The following is a 17,986-nucleotide window of genomic DNA, read 5'->3' as shown; positions in this document are numbered from 1 at the left end:
GATTTGGTAATCTCGAAAACTGTGTATCTGGATCAGGGCGATCCAATCCAATGTTGCTTTGAAAAACCCGGCATAAAAGTAAGACGGATTACCTGATCCGGAATAGCAACAATTGGGATTTCCAGATCTGGATTATTTTGATCCAGATTCAATGTTTTGAACAACTGGCCCCCTGAGATTATTTCCTCAGCGTGTAGATGCTGTCACCAGAACAGACTCAAGTGTTCACTGGGATCTGATTTGCAGTCCTGATTCTCTTCTCGTGAATCCCGTGGGTGTTGCCTTCACAGCAGCTCAGTCAGGATTTACCCCTCCCCTCAACAGAAACACCTGGCTGGGCACTAAAAACCCTGCTGCCTTCAGGCTCTGTCGGAAACATCCACACCAGGACTGTCTGACTTCGCTACAGCGTCTCAAACACCCATGAAATAAAAACACATTATAACAGTAAGAAGTGCGGATGAATGAAAGTGTTAAAACGTGAATTTAACACTGAATTTAACATTTCTTGCAATTGCAACATTCCAGTTTAACCAAGGACAAATGAAACTTTAAACTTCTCGTGACAACATACAGTAAGTTGCCATAAACGATGGTACAAATCTCTTTGTTTGACATGAAAACCACCAAAACAAGAAACTGGGAACATTTATTGCTGTGTTGGCAGATCCTGACCTTCTGGAGCAATAAACACTCGGAGACACATCAGATTCTGCTCTGATCTGGAGCTGTTTACCGACAGGAGGAGAGCTCACATATTACTTATCAACTTTACATAAATGTGAATTTGTTTTCACTGCTGTTTTATCAACCTGACTGCTGCAGTGATCCGTGAGGGTGACCTCCATTGTTGGGTGTTTATGTACTCTAATGTTGACAGCTGGATGGAGCTGGAGGGGAAATTTACTTCATGAACATAAAGTTACAGAGAGGAGAGGGGGAAAAAGAAGAGAGAGAACCAGAGTATCTGCTGAGCGCTGAGTTTAGTCAGAGGTTCACCTGGACTCAATCACACACACACACACACACACACACACACACACACACACACACACACACACACACACACACCCTTGGTGTGTGCTGTTTCTCTGTATCTTAATGCTTATTTACAGAAGCGTAAACTTGCTGTTTGGGGTGAAGAAACACAAATAATCCTGCCAAACAAACTCATCTGAGAAACACAAGGACGCAACATTGAACAACCACCGCTGTAACACTCTTTCTCCACATTAAGTTCAGACTCATTCTCTGACTCTTCTGACTCTCTCCTGAAAGTCACGGAGACAGGCGACCAAGTGAGCCCTGTCACCAACAAAGATCTAGTCTTATTTAGGTGTTTTATTGGAGAAATCATACCTCTTTAAATAGACTATCTGAAGTACACAGAAAAAAACAAAACATGACTTTAAAAGTATTTTTTTAAATACCAGTGTTGACTCTCCAAATGTTGTCCAGGCGGTGGGTAAGTTGCACAACTGGCAACGTAAGATGAAGGCGTGGGTGATTTGATTAACTGTGTTTTACCCAAAAAGCCTCAGCATTCCTCTGACATTCACGAGGAGCACCTGAAGGCAGCACAGAGGTATTTTCAGGAACCTGAACAGTCATCCAGTCTGATCTGGGAGCCATGGCGAGCAGAGGACTGTCGGACGAGGCTGTGAGCGCCGCCTGTAAAGAAGGAGATCCCATCACAATGGTAACCGTTTGGTTTTTATATTATCTGCTTGATTTCTAACGGATTTAGTTTAACTTGTTTCTCTGCTGTGTCAGGAGATCCAGGCTGTAAATGCAGTCCAACCTGTTGGCAGTAATTGTCCTGTGACTTCAGAGCTGCAGATGCCTGCAGGCAGGGTGACAGTTCGTACAAGACGTCTGTTTGAGCTGCAGAAGCCTCTTCCAGGAGCAGTTCCATTAATTCATCAAATACAGAACAGCATTTAAAGTTGTACACAGGCTACAAACAGAGCAGAGCCAGAGTCAGTGAACTGACATTGTAATCACACAGATACCATAAAACACGTGATAACTCCAGTGCTCTCATGCAGATAGTTTTGGTTCTTAGAGATAACTGCTTCCACGTCAGTGGGAAGGTAATGAATGCGGTTTAATTCATGGTGCTGAAAGCTCAGGGGACATTTACAAAACAAAACAACAAGTTGTCTTACCAGATCAGAGTTCTTATTACTGGATAATCCTCTAGACACTGCCTGACCTTTGCGTGTGAAAGCTGAAGACCAACCCTTCACAGTGAGGCTTGGAGATGATCCAGAGAAACACAGCTTCTGTTAAAAGTCGTTGGTGTTGAAAGTTTGAATTACACCTGTTATTGTTATTTTTGAAGGACCACACATTGAGTTCCATTCACCTCAGTTATAATGTGTCATAAAACTTTCAGAGACTCTCATTTCTAACCACGGGTGAAAAAGTACAGACCTTATATTCAGGTTAAAGTACATTACAACAGTGTAGAATCCCTTACAGAACAAGAATGTATTTGTATGTCAAATATATTTTTCAAGATATGGAAGGAATCCACATATACTTTCCTTTACGTTGTCAAGAATATATATAAATATGAATATCTATCTATCTATACACATAATACATATAAAATATCTCATTAATATATATTTTGATAAAAAAAAACATTGGTAATATATTGATATGTGTTTAAAAACATATTAGTTAAAATGTTTTTGCATGTCATGCATGGTTATATTTTAACAATACACTGTATGAAACATTACAAGCATTATATAAACATATTGGAAGATTTATTTGGTGTACATTTACTTCTCTTGGTCTTGGCAGGACTACATGATGCAGCAGACTATGCTGAGGGTCAAAGATCCAGAAAGATCTCTAAAATTCTACACTGGAATCCTGGGCATGACGTGAGTCCTCAGCCTGATCCTCGACCTCTGCGAGCAAATGCAATGTCAAACTGTTATTCTTCTGTGATTAGGAGGAAATTCGCACATATGGAAGCAAATGATGGCACATGAGATCACATAAGTCAGTTTATCCACATTGACAATTCCACCTATTTAAAACATTTTGGTGATTGGCTATTTTCACACGTGAACTAATATTTGAACACGCAAATAAAATAATGTCACATGGAATGGATTGACTATTTTCAGGTGAACTGAAATTTTGCTCATGGGATGAAAGAAACACTGTCACATGTGAACTCCACACTCATGTGTGAACTGGGCAACTGGGTGTAAAGTAAAACATGGCACCTGAGATCGCAGGAAATTAACAGTTGGCTTTCTTTTTTTAAAAACGTGAATCAAAATTGGACCTCCGTTAATCTCTGGGCTCCTCTGTGGTTTCCAGCTTGCTCCAGAAAATCGACTTCCCTTCGATGCGTTTCACCCTCTACTTCCTGGGCTACGAGGAAAAGTCGGACATCCCGGCCGATATCAAAGAGAGGACGGCGTGGACCTTCTCCCGGCGAGCCACCATAGAGCTCACCCAGTACGAGCGATGACCACTGAAACACCCGATGAGCACATTTCACCCACTTCACCCACAATGAATGAGTGTTGTAATGGATTTTGTTCCTCTGTCTATCAGTAACTGGGGTTCAGAGTCAGATGAAAGTCTGTTGTACCACAATGGCAACAATGAACCACGAGGATTCGGTGAGAAGTTCAAGTTCATATAGTTTTTTGCTTGTAGTGACCTCATCGTAATTATATTTTGTAAGGAAGTGATCAAGCTGTGTTGTTTCTGCTCAAGATGAGCGGAGGGGAAAGGTCAGTGGGTGACCCCACGCTAATTTGTAACCCGACGTCTTCCTGCAGGTCATATTGGCATCGCTGTTCCTGATGTTTACGCAGCCTGCGACGTGTTTAAGAAGCAAGGAGTGACGTTTGTCAAGGAACCACACTCAGGTCAGTGCTTCATCAGTGCTGGGAGAGTCAGAGGTCAGTTTGCTTACTGACAAAAAAAAAAAAGGGAATCCCATTTCAGTTTCAGCTCATTGCTATAGCTTCATGTTGACAATTTTTACAACTAAAGAAAGAACACGTTCAGAAGTACTTTTACCAAGAGGCAATCTGCAAATTTTGATACGTATATAAACACACAGTATGAGCAGCGGTGGACAAAAAACTATGATCCTTTACTGAAGTCATTGTACTAACACTACACTGTAAAAATGCTCTATTACATGTCAAAGTGTGGGCGGCAGCTACCACTGAGGACACTGAGTTCGTGTCCTCTGTATTTTTTCCTGAGTCAATTTCATCTTGAAGTATATATTTGGCAACACTTTATAATATCTGTCACATCATTCAAATTATTACAATTATTTTTGATGATATTGCTGATTTATAGTTCATTTAACTTTAGCGAGTAGTTATTTCACTAGCAAGCAAGCAAGGAAATGCTTTATAAATCATTCATTAGCAGTTGTTTATTTGAAAGTTGCAAATGATATTCATAATACTTTGTAAATGGTTGATAAATACTGTGTAGTTCATTTATGACTTTTTTTGGCCTATAGTTAGCTGCAACTGATGTTTTTAACATTTACAGCCATTTCATTGTCATCAGTGTAATTATTGAATTAAATCTAATAAACAATACGCATTTTTTTGTTTATAAATGATGGTTATTATAAAGTTTTCAAGTGCGTTTTAGCAAGTTTATGTAAGTATATTTGTTGCTTTTCTTCGTTTCTTCCTTTTGTCAGTCCAATTTGATAATATTTCCACAGTGATTATCAGTCCTGTCAGAATGCAGATAAATGTACGGATTTAAACTCTAGTCTTCAAAATGTGTTTCTCAATCTTTTAAATATCATACCATTAGATGATTCTGACTCATGAATCAAAGCAACATTATGTATCCCCCCCCCCAAACTACCAGTTTCAGAATGATGTTGATGGTACAGTGTCTTGTAACAGTGTGAATGGTGTCACTGGTTTCTGCTTCTATGTCAAGTCTTCAACACATATCATTGTTAAGATGTAATGACATTTGTTTGCACTACAGTACATCCAACAAACTGTCACACACCTGGGATTTGTATTCTCCACAGTGGCGTTGCACTCAGAGACTGTGGAGGGCGCCAAATCACACAAAATGCAAATCTGTACATAATGTTGCTTTAATGTAAAAGCAGGAGTTTACTGCTGTAGTTGGCTGACATGGAGCTTTGACTCGGACCAGTGTTAATTTGTTAAATCTCGGCTCTAAAATAGTGAGGTATTCCCTTTTCATTTTTCCAGCATTTCTAGTGTGACATGTGGATCTGTGTTTCATTTTCATCACGCTACATTCAGTTTTGTTCTGCGAATGTTTATGATGTTTAATTATGTTGTTATTGTTAAGATTTTACAGATCAAATTTAAAATGTTCTATTGTTGCTATGGTGGTTGCTATGGACCCACCATCACAGAAAACATGTAGCATGCACGTTTGAATCCTTGCGCTGGCGTTGTGTAGTTATCTGAGCCGTTATGTACCGGCTTGATGATGTTCTTCCTTTAAAGGATTTTAGAGCTCAAATTAGCTTCAAAATTTGGAAAACTTCAATTTTAGAAACATTCTCGTGAAACTAATATTTTTGGTGCTGCTTGACCAGTGGAGCTTTTTCCACATTTTGATGTGAGACTGTGTTGTTTTCTCCATGAAACAACAAAGTAGTTTTTTTTTTTTTTTTTTACATATTACTCAATTCAAAGGAAAAGCAGCAAATCTTCAAATTTAATAAACATTAAATTTTTTTTTTTTTCTGGTAAAAAAAAATACATTTTCTGTTAACCAACTAACTGTTTCCCCTCCTCACAGGTAAAATGAAGGATCTGGCCTTCATTCAGGATCCGGACGGCTACTGGATCGAGATCTTAAGTCCCAACAAAATGGTCTCCTTACTGGCACCTTGAAGCGGCGACACTCAGGGGAATACTCAGGGCATCACGGCCGGATAAGAGTGATGACATCATTCATTTTTGTTTTCTGCTATGCTGCTCTGCTTTTTGTAGCCTTTTCCAGAAATAAAAAAAAGAGAGAAAACTGAAAAAAAAAAACAACAACAACACAAACTGAAAACAGGAAGTGTTCAGTGTTTATTTTGTTGAGATCCTGTTGAAAAGTGGGACGGTTTCATTAAAAGTTGAAATGTTTAAATATTACAGACCCTGCTCCAACATGAATATGACATCATCCTTCTCGTCAGCGTGCTAACGTCATCACGGTGATACTGCTCATGCTGCTCACCAGGTGGATCGTTTACCATAGTCACCATCTTGGCAACCAACATCTGATGATTGGCACTACACATAAAGCTGAGACTGAATGTGATGTCTTTTAACAGCTAACATTAATGTTGGTTATTAAATGCAAATTGCCCTATTCAAAATAATTCCTGAAAACCTCTCTCCGTTATGTCTCCTGGTTTGTTTCCCTCCAGCCTCTGTTCACTTCCACATCCACGCGTGACGCAGCCATGTAGCTCACAACGCATCATCTTCTGACGGATGAAGATGAAGGAGGATTTTAGAGCTCAAATGATGCTTTACATGGCTTAGATCAATGGCTGCAAACAGTCTGTGTAAATGCACCAGATTTAGATTTTTTATTCTGTGTATTTTTTGCGAACTTTCGAAAGTGCGCTAAAATTTCCTCAGACATTTTATGGAAACATGGCTGATGTGAGGTGCAGCTCAAAATGGTGGAAACGTTACTCTAACAATTGTACAGTTAGAGCGTCCTTTAAAACGGAGAGAAATAACATAACCTGTGTGTAACTGTAAATCGTGAAAAGACAAACTCCTAAAGGAACCACGCGTTAACCTCTCCTGGCACCGAAGCAGCCAGTCAGAGCCTCTTCCCTCTGGTGTCCCTTCATGCGCTTTCCGTCTGTTTTGTCTGCCTCTCTGTGTGACTGTATGTAAAGTGCTGACCGGCTCATGTCACTAAATTTACCGCCGGTCACTTCAAAGCGGCGTCCCGGCGTGAGAACCGTGTCGGCTGACCGGGGCGGATTTACGGCCTGCGGAGCCGTTCCCAGGCCTGTCAGCCTTTAATCCTCCATTCAGCTGGAAGTGACGCCGTTTTCTTCTCTGGGAGGATTTAACGGCTGCAGCCGTGATTTCACTGTGTAAATCAACTGCAAGATGAAGGCAAAGAAGGAGTGGATTAGTGTATGTGTGTGTGTGTGTGTGTGTGTGTGTGTGTGTGTGTTGGGGCAGCAGTGTGGTTACTGGCAGCCGCCTGAAGTTAAAAGACTTGGAGGTGAAAAACATTTTGTTTTTTGTTCTGAATCGTGTAGACAACAGCCTCACCAGCGGGTCCATTAAGCAGTTCTGGAGCTTTCGATCATGTTTTTCCAGAGAGACCCAGGGTCACAATTCTCTCCGTATATCTCCCAGTTTTCAAGCTTTTTTCCCCTTTCAGCGATCTCCCGTTTCTGGCTCTGTACAATGTGTAGTCTGCTGCTCAGTGGCTCCTCGTCCTCCTCACTAGCCATGTTTCCATAAAATGTCAAGAGAATTTTTTAAGCAAATTGTGGAGGCAAACAGAGGCCAGAGGTAAACAAACCAGGACACAAAACGGAGAGAAGTCTTCAGGGATTACCTTGAAAGGGCAGAATGGCGGTGATCTTTCTTTTGTGATTCATTTTTCTCACAAAAAGCTTGAAAGGAAAGGAGTTTTTCTTGATTTTTCTGTCAGTCATGGAGGTTGCCCTGCGTCGGTCCCCGTCGAGAGGCTGACAGACAGAGCGGTGGCCAGCACAGACTCTCAAAAGGGCAAACGCAAATGAATGAATGAATGGAAAGTAAAAAATGCTACGCTACAAATTTGCACTTGTATTACTATTATTATTACCATGATTATGCGTTATTTTCTCCTATAAGGCGAGCTGCTTGGCCCCTGTTTTTAATGCTAAGCTAATCACATCCTAGAACGCCACACCTGGCACACAGACATTAGATTGGTACTGATCTTTTCATCTCAGGTAAGTGTACTTTCTTAAGTGTTGAACTATTCATTTAAGTAGCTGAACCTTATAAACACACTGGTTCGGATTAATGTGAATGGTCTTCCTTGGTCGTTGATACAAACCTCATTCTGACAGCATGTTCTCGAGTGCTGTTGCTGAGGCAAAGCAACAGCAGCTAACGTTAGCTTTGAAAGTAATTAATTTGAAAGTAATTAATGGCCAGTTCCACACTGCTGCTTTAAGATATGGAACTGTCCTCCAGATCGAAACTTAAAAGCAAAACAGGCATGAAAGAAAGAAAACCGTTACCAGCTGCGCGTTTCATGACAGCAGCGTTACTGTTACTTCATCTTTATTTGTAAAAACGGCACACGGCAGTCAGATTTCAGTGACGGCTTACATGTAAACACAGATAACAAGTGGGAAAAGGTTTCATGAGTTTCATCCTCAGCGTTACGGCGTTAATCTTCCATCCCAGTCTGCGGCAGTCTGAACACACAGCTGCAATCAAGCTGGGAATACTCTGGTTTCAGCTGAGCGCAGCGGTTTCGGAGTCGTCCGCTCTTGTTAGCTGGGTTAAATATGAGCGAGTCGATTCTCTCAGAGGCAAACTTTGGTTCACATAGTCACGTAGTGTTTAAGTTGGATACATCTGGTCTAATTCTACTTGTTGTTATCGTCACGATATCCATGAAAAGAATCCAAACCAACGGCATGTTAAGGCCCCGTACGTGAACAACTGCTGCCCTTTTTTTTAAAACCACGTTTGCCACTCGATTGGCTCTAGTCGGCCTCGCCGGCGACCCACTGAGCATGGGCGCGATCTGAATTGCATGCTTTTTCTTTTTACCTTCAGTACGTACAGCAGCTGGCCTTACAAAGTGCATACTGTTGCCTGCAGTACGTATACAATTGGGGCACACTACTTCCTCGTGACAGTGCACCGTGAGCTTTGACCCTCTTGCCCCTATATTCATGTCCAGTGTTGGCGGTAACGTAACACGTTAGTTCTGCAATTCAAGAAATCCGTTATGTCGTTAGCTTTTTCATAAAAGTAACCTGTCACTGGAAAACAATTACTGCCATCCAGTGCACGTATGGAGAGGCTTTTCAGCCTGGGAAGTCTTGTCCTTACTCCCCAAAAGAAACCCACTGTCAGACGCGTATTCTGAAAAACATCTCCTCCGCTTTTATAATCACTACTTTGGGATGAAGTAAACTAGAGAGATCAGAACATTGGCTGGGTGAGTCTGTGTGTTTTAAAGGCCTAAATGCATTCGTATAGTTTGTGTGTAGGAATGTTCTTTTGGAAATAAACCAAAATGTAATTACTTACTTTAAAAAGTAACCCAACACCCAACACTGTCCGTCGCAGCATTGCTGGCTCGCATACTGCATAAACACGAGCAGAAGTATACATAAAATGTGTTTCTGGCACACTAAACAGTGTGGTAGCATGGGCGTGTTGGATCTACAGACAGCAAGATGTTTTTTAGCCACCTTAAAGAATATATATCTGTTTAAGTGTAAGTTTGGTGTTTGGCGCTAAAAGTCCGACCCAGACAGCCGATCTGAGGCGTAATACAGTGCGCGAGCAGGCACAGCTACAGAGGTTGTACGGTTGAACTTTATGCCTGTATTACGTTTAGTTGAGGATCTGTACTCAAGCGTGGACGTTTGGAGAAATACTCGTCAGTGGCTTGGCTTCTTGTCATTGGTTTTTGTCGGTGACGAGATAAAATAAAGAACGTCACAAAAGAACGTCACAAAGAACGAGCAACAAATGTGGAGAAACAGGTCACAGCTGGTCTCTTTGGGAGATTCTTAGAGGTCCGGTCTACTGGGTTTACAGGTTTTTTTTTCAACGTAGTTTGTTAAGGTTTTTTGTATCAAACAAAACATCAGTTGAACTCAGTCAAACGTGTTAAAAACAGCTCAGTCAGTTTCAGTTCTTTGGGCAGAAGCTTCAGAAGTTCTCGTGACAATCGTGAAATCGGGTGGATTGCGGTCAAACAACACCCCAAAGGTTAACGGGTTAATACGTCAGTCGTGTGGGTCAGTGAAACAGGTAGTTTGTTCACAGGTTGTTAACGTGTTTCCAGGCTGTTACGGCTGTTACAGTTGGCCAGGAGTTAGTCTGCAGTGAGGTCAGTCGGTCAAGCTGTCAGAAAGCTCCGACCTCGGTTCCCCACGGCCTGTAGGGTTTACTGCTGCTGCTGCTGCTGTGAGGAGTCTGGGAGGAGGAGGAAGAGGAGGAGGAGGAGGAGGAGGAGATGGGAGGACTGCTGGTGGCAGCGGTGGAGGTGAAAGAGGAAGGAGGGACGATGGGGAAACCTCCATGGAGGCTGATGGGAAACGACGCTGAGAGGGAGAGGAGGGAGGCGGAGAGAGGAGCGGGGGCGCAGGGCAGCACGAGAGACGAGGAAGAGGAGGAGGAGGAGGAGGAGGAAGGGGAGGAGGAGGTGGTGGAGTCAGCGTAGGAGGAAAAGGAGGCGGCTATGCTACGCTGTGATAACTCCACCAGCCTCTGGGGGGCTCCGCCTCCTCCGGCATCGGGAGAAACAGGGAGCGCGCTCAGTCCGTACGACGCGGCTGGCATAGGGCGAAACGCGGCCGCGGTGGCGACAGCGGCGGCTGCCGCGGCCCAGTGGTGTGGGTGGAAGGGGTGAGGCAAAGGGTGAGGCTGCTGGTGGTGGTGATGGGGCAGGTGGGAGGTCATGGAGAGGGCGGCGGCTTCGCGCTGGGAGACGCAGGAGGTGAGGTGGGAGAGGAGGCGGGAGCGCAGGGGGTCACCGGAGTCCAGGCCCTCCACGGCACTCAGGTAGCGGGAAACCTCTGTCACACACTCCCTGAAACCCAGAGACAGGAAGTCCAGGGCCAGAGCGTGGGCGTCCAAGTAACCTACAGAGAGAGAGGGAGAGAGATGTTTGATTATATGAATTCATTAAAGACAAACTGATGAAAAACATGCTGCTGCTGCTGCTTCTGGTAAATCCAAACAAAAACGCTGCAGAGAGTCAACAACTGCTCCGAATGCAGCCCACACTGACCCTCTCCCCCTCTCCCCCTCCCTAACAACCCCCCCCCGGTGGCTTTATGAAAGCAAACAGCGCTGCTCAGGGTCAAGTGGTGCTTTTATCCCTGCAGCGTTTTCCCATGGACTCACCACCTCCCTCTGTCTCTCAGACACACACACACACACACTGACGTGCTGACGAACCAAACAGACTTCAGTAAACGAGTGACTGACAAGTCGCCTCACGTCATCTGTCGAAAGTTGTACTTGAACGCATCATAAACACGATGGACGGCTGAATAACAACCTGTATTTTGGGTTCGTGCTGCAAAGATCATCACAGAGAAGTCTGTGTGTCGTCCCAGTGGCCCACTGGTCTGAGACACACTGGACTGAAGTATGTTTCAGGCAGCTTTGGCGCAGCAGGTAGAGCTGATGGTCAGACTTGTGTGAATGAGACGGTGCAGAACTGTAGGAAAACTGAGTGGACACTGGGGACTTAAAAATCATTTGGTAAAGCTTTTGTATGTTTTCCATTGTTGCTCTGTTGTGGTTAAGAGAGATCCAACTTTCTTAAATTTTAAACTTCATTGTCTTTCACCCCAGACTACAATAAAAAAAATGGCTCAACCTTTCATTCCCAGGCAGCAGACATGTTCAGGTTACCTTTCCCCCCTGTCGCCTGCAGCACCTTCAGATGGTCCACAGTCATCTGCAGGATCTCTGCTTTCTCCAGCTTAGCTGAGCCCTGATGGAGCAAACCAACAGTTACAGATGGATTCATGTTGCAGAGGATCGACTGTGGTCTTATGTGGTGACGAAAAACTCTTGTTTTTGGAACAACATCTTTGAATGTCGTAAAATGATTGTTACACGAGTTGTTGAGGTGATGTCATATGATGCTGAAACATAGTAGATGGACATAAACATTAAAGGGGCACTATGTAGTTTTTGGAGATGAAATTAAAACTCTTTCTAGAATGCCTCACAATATTAATGAGGTAATAATATTACTTCTACCATAAGTGAATAAACAAGCTGTTCTCAGAGGAAAATAAGGTCCCAGAACACTGTTTGAAGCTAGAAAGGTGGCAGGGTCCGCCACATATAAACAAAGTAAAACCGTATAAATGGTGTCGTCCTTTAAAGTCTCTTTTATTCAGTTTATTCAGTCATGAAAACAAAAGAGTTTGTGTATTTAGTTTGTTTAGGCAGAAAAAAAAATCAGCCAATGAAGATCTGTCTTTTCTCATTAACGTTTCTTCACCAAAACTACAGAGTGCTCCTTTAATTTGATGGCATTAATCCACATGTAATATGTAACACAGTGTCAGTCGTGAGTGTGAATGAGACACAGGTGGGTGGAGGTGATAGCAATCAGACAGGTGTGCTGATCAAAATGAGCGACTAAAGACTAATAATCAAATTGATGATGAATGGATTTCTCCCACTTTGTTAAGAACTATATGAACCCTGTGGATCTGTGCTGTTGAGCAATCGGATGTTGTGTACCATGTTGTGGAGGAATGGTTCACAGAGGTCTCTGGTAACAAACCAATCTCATCTTTAGTTATGTCTGCTTGTTTGCTCCCCTTCAGTGAGCTGGATTGACTTCACCCAATCTGCTACTTTCAAGTCATGAACCTTCGTGGCGTTTCCCCAGAATCAGATTCTCACCTGCTTCTCGAACGCAGTGGGGACGAGCCTCCGTAACTCCGACAGACTGTTGTTGATCCTGTCTCTGCGTCTCTTCTCGATAATCTGACGAATAAAAGAAAGTTACAAAAACTTCAAACTGTCTCTGAACTGTAAAACCAGTGTAAATACTCCTTTATCAGCACAGGTGATAACTTACCCCCCTGCGTTTCTTCCGAGCCATCACTTGAGTGGTCGTGGTCGGTGATCCGCAGTTTATATAGGACGTCTTCATGTGCCTGAAGACAAAATGAAAATCAAATAAATACGTTAAATAACCACGTCTGACCCGCAGCTGAGCAGCGGCGGTTAATCAGACGATTAATCTAGAAGAAATGTGGAGTTAACTTAAACCTGCGGTTATTGGAACAAAGAGACAAACTTGTTATTTAGCGGTTAGCATCAGAACAGGAGCGGGTGTGAGTTCTTGTTGGTTTTAGGGATAAACGTCACCCAGGAACAGAAAGTGAAAATGAAAATTCTGGATAATTTCTTTGTCTCTTATTAACGCGCTTTTTTTAATTAATTAATTTTTTTTTTTTATTCGGACACCACACCCAGATGTTTCCTGCAGCTGTAGTGGAGTTTCACTGCAGCAGGAGCTACACTTACCTAAGTGCTGTAATTTGAGGTACATCAACTTTTTCTCTTAATTCTACTCCGACTAAGAGGCAAATACTGTACTTCTTACTTTGTATTGTTTTAATAGCCACTGGTACAGAACAAAAATGATTATTGCTCTTTAATTTGATAAAGAAATACGATAATTAGGTTATAAAGCAGACCACTTTGTTATATTTCAAACTTATAATAAATAAAATCAGCTCTACCTCGACCAGCTGCAGCCTTGAAAATGCTGCTGATATATTCATCTCTCATATTAATAATCTTTGTAATATTTATCATAACATGCAGCCATTTTACTGCATTGTTAGTACTTTGAGTATATTTTGCTGACACATTATCTTCAGTGCAGGACTTTAACCTGTAATGAGGAACTGACACACTCTGGTGTTTGTCTCTGATTGAAGTCACATATGTCACCGCTGCTTCCCACATGTATCTGCTGAAAACGCCTGTTTTTTTTTTTTGTTTTTTTTTTAAAGACAATTTCATAGGGATTGTGGGAAACGTAGGACATGTAGAGAGCAAAAAATAAGAGCCGAAGAAGAAATTTGAGGAATTAAAAAAACTCCAGACCGAGGAAATCGAACATTATCGAAAAAGTGTAAAAACTGTTATCAACAGTTCTTAGACTTTTTGCCTATGTTTGGGAACAAGATAACAACATGTGTGTAGTCTCTCCTGCATATTCTACAGATACTGCATCATATTCTATACTCATATTGATCTATCTTTCTGTTTCTGTCTGCTGTTGAATATTTTGTGATGAAGCAGGTAGACGCTCTTCAGGGTTTGTTGGCTGAAACAAAATGGTGCTTTCAAAGATCGTAAAGTAATCATTACTTTTTATATTTAGGCAATAGTGTAAGAGTACTCAGACTGTACTCAGTACCATTATGGAAATACTACAAGTGAAAGTCCTGCATTGTTTTTGTTTTTTTTTAAGTTAATATAAACATTAATATTAGCATCAAAATATACAGTGAAGCATCAAATGTAGTTAAACACTTTATGACACTGAATTAAATGTAATTAGCAGATGTGTTCATTATTGTGTTCATCACTTTAATGTTGCATCTGACTGAACAGGAGCTCATTTTAAATAGTTTACATGGTTTAATCTAATTAGCAATAATTAGCATAATACAGTACTTTACTCTGATGTCTACAAAGTCACTAGACAAGAAAAAAATGTAGCAGAGTAAAATGTACAATGTGTGCCTCCAAAATATAGTGGAGTGGACGCATGAAGTAGCAGGAAGTGGAAGGTACCTCAAAAAATGTACTTAAGTACAGTACCTGAGTACATGAACTTAGTTACATTCCACATTTTACATTGAAGAAATACTACACTACAAGTAAAAGTCCTGCATTCATTATTTTTTTTTTTTTCGAAAAGTGATGAATCCTGTCACAATATATAATGGATTACATGTCATTATTGATACAGTTAAATCGCTTTGATTTATACAGTTTAATCTATAATAACAATCATTTAAATGATTTACATGTCAATTATATCTTGTATCTGAGTAAAAGCAGTGCTGTAAAAATAATCCAAAATACTCGAGCAAAAGTAAATGTGTTATGTTAAATATTACTTTGGTAAAAGTATAAGTCACCCTTCAAATATTGCTTTTTGTATTTGAAACAAAATGTACTCATGCATGATACAAGCACCTCATAATCGTACTGAAGGACAGTACTTGAGCACATGTGCTTAGTTACATTCCATCAGTGTCACAATGAAGAAATACTACATTAGAAGTCTCGCATTGGTTTCTTTTTTCAACTTTAACTTGCATTCAAATGTAATTACAACATCATAATTAATGAATCGTTTCATAATATACAGTAATGGACTACATGTCACGTTTGATGCATTAATGTGGTCATCACTTTTAATGAATCTGTGAAGCAACGAGTGACTAAGGCTCTGAAATAAATGTAGTGGGAGTGAAAAATACACTTGCCTCTGAAATATAGTGGAATTGTCCTTTTGTGTCAGTACTGGAATACTTAGTTACTTTCTAGCTCTGTATGTAAGTTCAGTGTAACGCTCCTGCTGACTGACTCACTCTGGATAGACGCTCTCTCTGCCCACATCGATCGGCTCCTCCACGTCACTTTCTGCCGAGCTGCTGTCCCCGTAAGGCCGCTTCATGGTGCGCGGATTGTTAAGGAGTCCTGAACAAATTTTCTTCACCCCTTCGCACTTCCAGATCCTTGTTATATACTTAAATATACTTACTTCTAATACTAGAAAATGAACGGATAAATGCCACTGCAGGAGTGAAATACTGAGCGTTACTGGACGCAGGTGAACTAACAGGAATGTTTCAGAGGTCTTGAGGTGAACCGACGTAAAGTCACTGACGAGCACTTACAGGATTGTTAAAGGAGATATAGAGTAATTTTTTTTTTAAATAAAGTTGGTCTATTCCAGGTCAATTTCCTTCCTGCGCAATTATAAATTAAATGATCCCTCCCGACAAAAGAAAAAAAAATGTAAGAACTGGTGAACACGACGCAGATCTTCCAGTCAAACTGCTTAAAGTTTGAAAAAAAAAGTCAAGAAAAGAAAAAATGTGTCCGCAGCTCCCAGGAGTTCATTTTCCAGCGGTGCGTGTTCGGTAAATAGTCCGGGGCAGGTGGCCCGTGTGTCGGCTGCAGACTGTGCTGGCGACCGGTGTGGTGTCCCCCTCCTCCTCCTCCTGCTCCTCCTCCTCTGCTCGAGCTTTCCCACGGAGGCTGGGACACACGCACACACACACACACACACACACACACACACACACACACACACACACACACACACACACACACACACTGGACCCGCCCACGTGCACTCAAACACAACTCCGGGATGGGAGATTTGTGCAGTCTCGGCAGAGCTGGACCTTCTCTCCTGATAATACCACCGCCTGTCTGCCTCAGACGGAGCGTGTGTGTGTGTGTGTGTGTGTTTGCGCGCGCATGGGAATGAGGCCACTTCTGATAGTCAAAAAAATAGTCATTATATAAACCATCCAGCTCTCAGACTGTTGAAGTGAAGCTGAACGCGTCCAGGCTGACTCTGTCGGAGATGGGCTGGAACGTTTGATTAATCGACACATTAATCGTCCTTTTTTAACAACATTTCTCAGGTGCCTTAACACTCAGAGGGTGACGTCACACCTACAGGTAGGCCAATTAAAGTCAGCTAAAACCCCCCTGAACTCACAATCACCGTCTGGTTTATTGCTAGACCGTTTTTCACTAGAAAACGAATTTGTTCTGGTGTTTTGGTGCACAACACAATAAACGTTAAAGGTACAGTTCACCCAAAATGAAAATTAAATGGAAAACTCGAATGGCATCACTGTCATTTAAAGGGGAGCATAATACACAGAACAATGAGAGAAGCTGTTTAACGCTCTCAGATGACCGATTCCATCATTGTTAAAGATATGATGAAATAATCCTTTATTAGTCCCACAAAGGGGAAATTTGCATTATTACAGCAGCAAAGGCGACAGAAATAAAGAACATCCATCAACAACAGTAATAAATAAGTTAAAAGCAGCAGAAACAGTATAAATAAGAAAAAAAAAACTAAAGATATATACACTTGTGCACACTGAGATGCAGAAATTGCACAAAGCTGGTAATTAAAGAAAAAGTAACTAAAGGACCAGTTCACCCAAATATGGAAATTCATTTGTCATCTCCTCCCCTCATGCTGATGGAAAGTCAGGTGGAGTTTCGGAGTCCGAAAAACATTTCTGGAGCTTCACAGCAAAGCTGCTTAACAGCATTTTCATAACCAGCTGAAGTATCTGGGGAAACATAGAAAAGCTCCATACAACAGTGAACAATCTTCACTGTAGCTGCTAAGATAAAAGCAAAGTGGGTGCACTAGCTCAACCTCACATCAAGGGTCTAAACAGCGTCTTTTCATCTGTGCTGGGGTAAAGTGGATTGGGACGACTTACCAACCCAACATGTGGCTATTTGGCGTCCTGGGAATGAGATTCAACAATCAGCTGTCTTTGTGGTGCGTTTGGGAACAGCTGGGACAAATCCTGCTGATTGTACCTCTAAGTTAAGAGCCTGTACTTTATTACTTTTACTGGAGTAAAGAAGTTGAATCAATACTCCTTCGTTTACCAGAATCTTTTTACACTCACGTTTCTGTACTGGAGGAAAGAACGTGTGGACTTCTGACACCTCTACACATTTTTTGACCAGCGGGATGAAGGAGATGAAGTGAAGATGGCAGGAAATAGAATCTCATCCCTCTTTTTCCTCTCATGATCAACCCAGTCACCAGAGTGAATGTTTGGAGTGCGTGTTTGTGTTTCTGTAGACCACGAAATGTTGAAATCTTGTTGAATGTTGAGACATTTGAATCCAAAACACGATGTTTTCCTAACCCTCACCAGAGCATAGGCACAGCATTGTCACAGCGTAACACTGGAAAGGGAACATGAAGAAAGGTAGAGTTTCAGCATACATGTGGTTGCACACTACTCGTTCGAGCGACGGACAGCAGTCTAACTGCTGCTGGTTTGTGTGTCCCGACTCTGGACAAACAGAGAGAGACAAAAATAGAAAGAAAGAGTGACACAGTGTGTGGTGCGTGCGTGTGTGTGTGTGTCAGACATTCCCACACTGAAACCCAATCATCGTGTGAGAGAGGTCAGACA

At 41.8% G+C, this 17,986-nt stretch overlaps 2 protein-coding genes and 1 long non-coding RNA gene across 4 annotated transcripts; 2 read left to right on the top strand and 1 right to left on the bottom strand.

The window, feature by feature from the left end:
* The first annotated feature begins 1,493 nt into the window (after positions 1-1,493).
* On the top strand, positions 1,494-6,152 carry LOC119013051 (lactoylglutathione lyase-like). The gene is made up of 6 exons (XM_037087399.1): positions 1,494-1,699; positions 2,815-2,897; positions 3,346-3,486; positions 3,586-3,653; positions 3,816-3,905; positions 5,809-6,152. Exons 1-6 carry the CDS (start codon positions 1,631-1,633, stop codon positions 5,901-5,903), a joined length of 546 nt encoding a protein of 181 aa, XP_036943294.1. The 5' UTR covers positions 1,494-1,630; the 3' UTR covers positions 5,904-6,152.
* On the bottom strand, positions 6,095-16,114 carry hey2 (hes-related family bHLH transcription factor with YRPW motif 2). Of its 2 annotated transcripts, XR_005072671.1 has the most exons (6): positions 15,377-16,114; positions 12,835-12,913; positions 12,657-12,740; positions 11,646-11,727; positions 7,305-10,864; positions 6,095-7,129 (listed from the first exon to the last, which is right to left on the bottom strand). XR_005072671.1 is itself a non-coding variant. In XM_037087398.1 (5 exons), the coding sequence occupies exons 1-5, from the start codon at positions 15,460-15,462 to the stop codon at positions 10,128-10,130; spliced, it is 1,068 nt and encodes a 355-aa protein (XP_036943293.1). In that variant the 5' UTR covers positions 15,463-16,114; the 3' UTR covers positions 6,095-10,127. The 2 variants fall into 2 exon arrangements, 1 of the variants encoding a protein (XP_036943293.1); XM_037087398.1 differs by having other exon boundaries at positions 6,095-10,864.
* On the top strand, positions 10,875-12,711 carry LOC119013052. The gene is made up of 3 exons (XR_005072672.1): positions 10,875-11,492; positions 11,624-11,793; positions 12,578-12,711. It is a non-coding gene; the product is annotated as an uncharacterized LOC119013052 (long non-coding RNA).
* Positions 16,115-17,986: the final 1,872 nt, after the last annotated feature.

This window comes from Acanthopagrus latus, chromosome 22 (assembly GCF_904848185.1).
Source record: "Acanthopagrus latus isolate v.2019 chromosome 22, fAcaLat1.1, whole genome shotgun sequence".
Lineage (NCBI taxonomy): Eukaryota > Metazoa > Chordata > Actinopteri > Spariformes > Sparidae > Acanthopagrus > Acanthopagrus latus.
Note: the sequence above shows the minus strand (reverse complement) of the source record. Positions and strands in the feature narration are given on the sequence as shown.

Coding starts and splice junctions, on each gene's coding strand:
- LOC119013051 (XM_037087399.1), top strand. CDS start 1,631: ATGGCGAGCAGAGGACTGTCGGACGAGGCTGTGAGCGCCGCCTGTAAA. Junction 1,700..2,814: donor AAGGAGATCCCATCACAATG/GTAACCGTTTGG, acceptor TGGTCTTGGCAG/GACTACATGATGCAGCAGAC. Junction 2,898..3,345: donor ACTGGAATCCTGGGCATGAC/GTGAGTCCTCAG, acceptor TGTGGTTTCCAG/CTTGCTCCAGAAAATCGACT.
- hey2 (XM_037087398.1), bottom strand. CDS start 15,462: ATGAAGCGGCCTTACGGGGACAGCAGCTCGGCAGAAAGTGACGTGGAG. Junction 12,914..15,376: donor AGAGAGAGCGTCTATCCAGA/GTGAGTCAGTCA, acceptor TTTTGTCTTCAG/GCACATGAAGACGTCCTATA. Junction 11,728..12,656: donor CCACTGCGTTCGAGAAGCAG/GTGAGAATCTGA, acceptor TTGCTCCATCAG/GGCTCAGCTAAGCTGGAGAA.